At 28.7% G+C, this 8,366-nt stretch overlaps 1 protein-coding gene across 1 annotated transcript; it reads right to left on the reverse strand.

The window, feature by feature from the left end:
- Positions 1-2,543: 2,543 nt before the first annotated feature.
- LOC111034805 lies at positions 2,544-7,441 on the reverse strand. The gene is made up of 8 exons (XM_022316182.1): positions 7,254-7,441; positions 7,087-7,128; positions 6,654-6,680; positions 6,314-6,506; positions 5,342-5,502; positions 4,088-4,217; positions 3,827-3,944; positions 2,544-2,924 (listed from the first exon to the last, which is right to left on the reverse strand). The coding sequence occupies exons 3-8, from the start codon at positions 6,676-6,678 to the stop codon at positions 2,880-2,882; spliced, it is 672 nt and encodes a 223-aa protein (XP_022171874.1). The 5' UTR covers positions 6,679-6,680; positions 7,087-7,128; positions 7,254-7,441; the 3' UTR covers positions 2,544-2,879.
- Positions 7,442-8,366: the final 925 nt, after the last annotated feature.

Below are 8,366 nucleotides of genomic sequence, written 5' to 3' on the forward strand. Positions count from 1 at the left end.
TACATGGGGTGATATAAACTTATTTTACAAGTGATAAACGCTCGTTGTATACTGTGATTGTTACCAGATTACTTTTGTTTAAACGTTGAATATTGATGCATCTTAACCTATAAAGTCTAAAGATTTAAAAAATTTAGTCAACTTAACGTACTAAGGAAAAGAATCCTTAAAAACTATTTTAAGTTATTATATGTAATATTAAGTATAGTGGCAGTATTAATTATACACTTAATTATACATTTCTTATCAATATCTATGTGTCTCTAATACAAAATAGTAGGCAATATATATAAATATTATTTAACATAATTTTCAAATAATAATAGTCCATAAATCTTTAAAACTATATATTACCATGGAATATGTTTATTATAATATACAAAGCTTCATTATTATTCAGAAACTAATTTTTCAAATATTCAATTTATATAAGTACATCAATATTTTCAACAAAAATCTATCTTCTTTACAATTTATACTATTGAAAAATACAGTTCACATTCGTTAAAAATGTATATCGACGGAAAACACTATTGTATTAAATTTCGTACAGATTCCAAAAATTATAATATTCGAACAATTTATTATAATTGTTTAATGAGAAAAATGTGGCCTGTGCATGGTGAATCGCCCTGTACAGAGAACCATATAAGTACCACACACACACATCACGAATTGTGATACATTGATATAATATGGAGTATATACGTAAAAATAATATTTCATACGCGCTGCAGCCGTTGACGTTTATTCGATTTAAATATTGAAGAATTCGGTTGCGATATATTATGTAGAAAAAAAAGTAATACAGTATGAGGCTTTAATAGTTTAGTATAATATAATATATTGTATGCTCACCACAGGCTCAATATATTATACAATATCCATATAGAGGTACCTATCCATTATAATATACATACATATATATTATGCGCACGTGTATAGGTACGTATTACTCGATCGGCACATCTGCAGCAACAGCGAGCATATCATTTCCAAAACGTTTACGTCTCGCGTCACGATTCGGTTCGAATAGAAAGAAAAAACAAAATCGTTCATAACGTATATATATCACGACAGAGCGTACTATATATTATTAAACAATTGTAACACCAGCTGCGCATGTAAATACATAATATATAACAAACAAAACCTGAGACCCTGAGGAAAAATGGCAAGAAAATTCACAGTAATGACAAGTATGGAGCGAAACGGTACCGCGAGTACCAAATTATACACTTATGTACCATAATATTAGGTATCTGGTATACGTGGTTTAAACGCCAATCGATAATATTATTGATTTATAGCCTTAAGTTTTTCTTGAAGATTCGATGGAACGTTAGAATATCCATCTAATATAAAATTGCAGTTAGGTACAAGTGAAGAAAAAACATCAGCTCAAATGAACCCAGTCAATGATTACTATCCATATTTTATATGATATATAGAGGATCAAAGACAATAAATAAACTCTTTACTTCTAATACATATTCATAAATCGAATAGAAATTTTTTTATCACGAATTTAACAACAATAATATATTTTATGGTTAGAATTGTGTATTGTACAATATTATGAACCAATACATTTTTTTAATAAACCTATTTTTTAATCAGCTATTACGTATTAATCGTATTATTTAGTAAAACGTTATATTTTGTAATAAATAGTATCACGTAAAACTGAAAGTATGCCAACTAATTTTTAGTATAGCACAGTTAAGAATTGATATAAAAATTTCTAACGGAGTAAAATTGTTTATTTTTATGTATAGTGTTTCACTTTCAGTATTACAATATTCAAGACACGGCGATATGGATAGGCAAATTACCTACAATATGTATTATTATCGGTCGTTCGGAACAGTACATGTATCAGCACCCATAAAATCATACGGAGTACGATATTTACTCAATTTAAAACTATCATAACATATAAAGTTTTTAATTAGAAACCCGCAGCAGGTGTTAATCCCAATTTCTACTTATCGTTTAGTAAACCCAATATGCATCTATCTCGAAAAACATAAAAAAAATAAAAGTATTTGGTAACGGTTAAGTATAAAAATGATCTTAATTTTAATGGTATTTCAAATATTGGTCTCAATAAATGTGGTTCTTTCAATTATTTTAACTTCGACACACTAATTTGTATACCTAAATTAGTGCTATAATTCGTATTAAAAAATAATTTTTTAATATTTTCTTTTCATAACGATTAAATAATTTTTAATAACAACATACATTTTCAGTTTTATATTCCTAATCATAAAATTTCATAGAACCGTAATAACATGGCATGTAAAAGTCGTCTTTCGAATGAATATAGCTACTTAAGTTATGAGCAGAACACTGAATTGACATTTTCCAAGGTATCCATGTGTCAAATATAATATACATTGAAATAAACAAATAAAAATGTATGTTGTCATTAAAAAAAAAAAATGTTGTTCTTTCATTATTTAAAACTATATATTATTAATCATTTAGTTAGTTTTAAATATGACAAAAAAAGTTTGTATTTTTCAAGCAAATAAGTATTAAACTTTAAAAGAATCATTTAATTGCATATCAATAGATTATTACAACGATTCATCATGGTTCATTTAAGGTGCCTAGGCAATTACTAACAAATTATGATTGTTGGATTAACATTACCCACAATAATATATATTTATCTAATTCTACAACGTAATTAAAATAATAATAAATCTTAATATGTTTTAAAGAGTATTATATTATTTTATAAAATGGAAAAAAAATAAATTGGAAATGAAATTACAATTAAATTTGTGTTAATAATTCGTAAACGTAAATTAATAAGCTATAAGACAATTCTAAAAATTTGAAGAACAGTGGTTTGAAGCCATCTTTCATCATTCTAAATATCCATATGTTGAAAGTTGCTCGCCGCATAGTTTCTGCAATGAAATAAAACGTTGGTTTATAATGGTTATTACGTGCTAGGGTTATGATCAATAGGATGATTATGAATATTGTGCATTTCATTGTTTTAAGGCGCTTTTTTAAATATTTGTTAGATATATTTGCATAGATTATTTTTTTTAGAGATTTTAAGGTCATAAACATCTTAACCATATAGCATACTGCAGCTTATCATTTAACACTGCTATCGTACTAATTAAAATATTGCAAAATGATGTGTGTTATAATATGATAATATACCATTGAAATAAAACAATATTGTGGTGTATAATTAAAATCTCTGCACAATGTGTACAACTGTTAAAACAATTTGGCTAACAAGAAGAAGGGTAAACCCAAAATAGGCATAACTCGCATCTAACCGACTTACAATGACCTTTCGGCCGACTTCCTTTGACCAGTCGAAGAAATTCGTGTTCCATAATATAATTAAACGAAATTATGAACTCAAACAATAATGTTTATTGTATAATATAATCATCCAGCTCTACCAATATAATAGCTTATAACAGCTATTAATAGTGATTTCTTAATAAAGATTAAATGATATAATCAATAATAGTAAAAAACAAATCAAATTTTCATACAATGTGTGATCTCGAATTCACATAATTTTATTAAGCTTTTTATTATAGAGCACTGCAGAGATCAAACCGAATGTTTAAAATAGGTCATTTTTTCAGCTCTGGAATTTAGGAAGATAAAAAATGTATTAATTAACATATACATTGACGTCATATTATAATATACATTTAATATACCTAGGTATAATGTAATATAGGTACGATTGTAAAACAATGAATTTGGACGTACGTATTTAATAAAACTTATTATTACTGACAATGGGTATAATAGGTACGTTTAATAATATACTGACCAACAATCCCATTATGGGCCACATGTTGCTGAGCACTTGGCGGGAAAACTTTTCGGTCCTCATTCCGCATTTTTCACGAATCCACGAGTTCTGCATTTGCCAATACTTGCGATAAATGCTGTCAAAAATAATTAATCTCCGTAAATCAACAGAATACGTTAAAGTAAAAAGTATCGACTGGGCAAGACAAAACAATGTCCATCACTAGTATTACATTAATTTAATATTCCAAGAGTACCTATACAGTAGTCTACAACTCACTAGCATTTCTCGTAGAAGTCCGTGTCCATTGGTATTAGCCCAAATTCTACCTCTTGATTTACCTCATGAGTACGCCATTGATTGTCAGAATCGAACATTAATTTGGTGCAAGCAGTGTGTGCTCTGAATTCTGCAGATAACGATTTAATTAAATTTTACTGAGCATTCCCGCTGATTAGGTAATATTGGACAAGATGGGCTCATATAGACATTTTACTGACAGAACGACCACCTTAAAGTGTCCACCTTGTCGAGATCGGTGGATCTTCTCGGTGACTCAGTTACTCTGATACCGTAAAAAATGTTCATATATATAATATATGAACCGCCTATTTGAGAAACGACGTAAATCACAAAATATCACGAACTGAGATATTGAGTGAAATGTGTTACCAAATGACACACGGATTATGAGTGAACATTTCCGATAAAAATATTTATTTTTACCACCGTAAATAATCAGTATGAAAGAGAAATAACCATAGACAACAGATAAAAACAGTTTTTTTTGTTCTTTCAGAATTATCTTCTATGAACTTACGTCGTTTCTCAAATAAGTGGTTCACTGGTTCATACTTGATATATTCATACTAAATATTTTATACTAAACGGGTTGCATCACTGCGCCATGTCGGCAAGTGACTATCGATGTATTTGGTATAGGATGTGCCGGTCTGTGAGTAATTAGGTGTAAAATAGATGTGCTGCAAACTGCTTATCGTATTTTTTTATCGTAAGTATACAACGAAAATATTATAAAAAAACACCGTCGACGAATTATTTTTAATTTTTTATGCAATGTGACCTTTGCTATAATACAGTTACACATTATATTGGACCAACGATAGAACCGTTCGATCGGCCTGTTGTAAAAAGAGTTGGTTTAGTTAGCTACCAATCATAATTGGTAGCTAATAATTCAAATAATTGAAAACAACTTATTAATAACTTATTCCATCCGTGTAATCTGCGTATAACTGTAATATAGTAAAGTTAATAATTCGACCGAACAACTATTACGCTAAAGCTATATACCTTGTTTGAGAACAACTACTCACAGTCGATTAGTCAAATAGCTTAAGAACGACGGCAATACATACTGCTGCAATATTGAATATTATTATTGCTGTACATAATTTTCAAAATGTCTGTACTACGATATGATAATATTATAAAAGATAAATATTTTCGAATATTGTTCCACTATATTCTTACATCACCTATGTATTTTTTTTTTTTAATGTGCTAACTAACCGTTCTTGTAAGGCCGGCCTTTGACGCAGTGAGTCTCTGCGGTCTCTTCAGTACGTGGCATAAACGAGGAGGCAAAATGTTGCTTTGATTCCGGCAGATACTGTTGACAAGTTTCCAAGAACAACCCCATACACCTGGCGTGCCGTTCCACGATCTCGAAACTGTGTTCGACAAATCGGAAACACAAAGAGACCAATTAACAATAATATCGGTGCATCAAATTAGATAACTAGGTGAATAGGTATAAATAATTATTAAAATAGGTATTGCTATGGAATTATGTTACAAAAATCGAGGACGCCACAAAGCACAGATGATAAAGTCAAAATATAATAACTTGGCCACAATATACCACTGCTGTAACACGATTACATTTTATAATGACGAACTATTAAATATAACCACTTTTTAAATGAATTGTACAAAGTTGTGGACTATGGACAATGGACATTCACTATTATTTATTTATTTATAATGATATTATATTATTTGTATATACGAAGCAACCCTGCAGTTATTACCTACCGAAATACTGCAATACAACTTACATATTGATGCTTCTACAGTTACCTGTAGTTATAGCTATATCATTTTTATATATTTTGCGATACCCATTAATCATCGTAATGACCTATTTAAACATCTATTTTTTTATCTGTCTTATTTAAACACTATTTAAATAAAATTTTACTCGATTCTCGCTTCTCTAATATAACCTTACGCTCAGTAAGTACTGCTAATAATTAATAAAACATACCAACAAATTTTCCACTAATAATTAATACTTCTGTAAATACACCTCTAATACCTCTAGATATTTACATTAATCTAACTACTTTCATTAACCTTACAATTTTTAAGGTTGATTTAACTTAACTAACTCGAGTGTTAGTTTTGTTCGAAAACTTGTCCACCTTTGGACACTTAATACTTTACTATTATTCTTATTACTGTTTTCGATAATATACTGACGGGCAATAGTCGATGTCTGTATATTCGTCACTATCAATTTTATCAGAAATAGTTTGGAGCCAGTCTGTAATCTTTGGTAAGGTACTGCAGTTGCCCCATGAATTGGTCTCATGGCACATCCAATCTATCTCAACCTGGGATTTCGTCAAAATCATCAGAGCAGCTGTGGTAAAGGGAAGAAAAATCGGTGTACCTATAACAAATATAATAACATAACATTATGGACGCAAAGGATAACAAAAGAGACGAAGCCCAAACTCGATCATATATGGTTGTATTATGGTTCTATAAAAATAATAGTAAGATATTGATAGGTATATTTTAAAAAAATAGTACTCACAGATTATGAAGAATAGTTTCAGCATTTCTGTAACATAGAATATAGTAATATTAAAAAAAAAATTTTTTATCACTTATAGGTTTTCACACCTCAATGTGAAAATAAAATAAATAAAAATAATTTGGACTATGATGCTGCATTAATATAGCCATTGAGTTATATAAATCTCTAAACCTTATTTATACCTAATTTATCAATCGATATAGTTTCAAAAATATAAAGTATAATTATTATATTTTATAATATTGTAATATTTTTGCATAAATTACTATAGTCTAAAAACAATTTTTAACCTTGTTAAAGTGTTTTTTTTTTAATTATTGCATTTTATTTAAATTTTTATAAGACGTTCAATAAATAATAACTTAAATAATAATATTGACAGGTAAAAGAATAATTGTATTAATAGGTAACAAATTATTATGTTTCTTACTGATGATTGCTGCGGTGATCTGCAATAGATGTAAATAATTATCTGCTGAATAAAAAACTATTATTAAAAAAATGATGTGCAAAATCGGATAGATATTTATAAAAAAAAAATGTAAGAACAAACAATTGCTCTAGTAAATCGCAATTGATCTAATACTTGATAATTACCAAAGTAGAGTGACCAATGTATCTCTCGAGTGCTCACAACCAGAATGATTCGAGTGATTTTGGTTTGCCCCGACTGTCTTGACAGCAGTCTAATTGGCCCCACCCCAATCTGTCTTGGTATTACTATTTCGAATAAACACGTCGTACGGACGTATTTTTCTAATCGGGTTTTCGCAAATTTCGTCAGATAACCTCAGTTTCCTGTTATTGCAAGTATATATAATATAGTAATAGGTACCGAAAGTGTGTTAAGATAATTGATTGAAAAATATGAACATCGATATGATATCAATCTCTGTGGCGTACAACTAAAAAGAGAGATAATTTTAACATTAATAATTGTATATTACTTAAATATTTTAATATTTCATCATTTACTGATAATTATAATCTATATAATAATCTTCGATATTCAATAAAATAATACATAGGTATTTTTTTATTAGGAAAAAAATGTAAAACCAAATTAAGAAAAGAAACGTTTTCCAAATATAAATGCTTTTGAAACATATAGTGTAAAACCTTTTAATAGTAACCATACAGACTATAAAACGCTTTAAAAATTAACAAGAACTAATATTATAAAAATATAGCAAATCAAGTTGGGACGACAAAATAGTGGATGTCTCTAGATGTCTGGACAGACCGATGTTTAGACGAGGAAGCAATGTACCCCTGGACTCTAAGGCCTAGAAAATCGCACAAAATACAATCAGTATAATTTGTATTTTTATGTGGCCTTATATTTTAACATCAGTAAAAGTAGCATAACATGACAGATATTTGAATCAAAAATGAATGCCTAGTAACTATTAGGACAATAAAAACATAATATTATACAATATTATATGTACCTTGAGAAACTATACTATTGTATTCGAATTCATATTAATTGTTTTTTTGTCAACATCACAAGTAACAATAATAGTTACGACAAAATATATCTTAGGTTTTAATACATATATATAGAATATGAAGTCTCTTTTTTTCTTCAGAATAAACTCCGAAACGGGTTTATCGATTTTTCTGATTTTTTTTCGTGGTGTCCGCAATTAAAGAAGCGACAGGGTTTAGATGTCAGACAATTTTAGGAAAATACAACAGAAAAGTCTG

The sequence above is a fragment of the Myzus persicae genome, unplaced genomic scaffold, assembly GCF_001856785.1.
Source record: "Myzus persicae strain clone G006 unplaced genomic scaffold, MPER_G0061.0, whole genome shotgun sequence".
NCBI classification, from domain to species: Eukaryota; Metazoa; Arthropoda; class Insecta; order Hemiptera; family Aphididae; genus Myzus; species Myzus persicae.

Excerpts from the sequence above, each read along its gene's own strand:
- LOC111034805 (XM_022316182.1), bottom strand. The coding sequence starts at position 6,678 with ATGCTGAAACTATTCTTCATAATCT. Across the intron at positions 4,218-5,341 it reads AGGCCGGCCTTACAAGAACG|AATTCAGAGCACACACTGCT; the intron begins GTTAGTTAGCAC and ends CGTTATCTGCAG. Across the intron at positions 2,925-3,826 it reads GGCCCATAATGGGATTGTTG|AAACTATGCGGCGAGCAACT; the intron begins GTCAGTATATTA and ends ATTTCATTGCAG.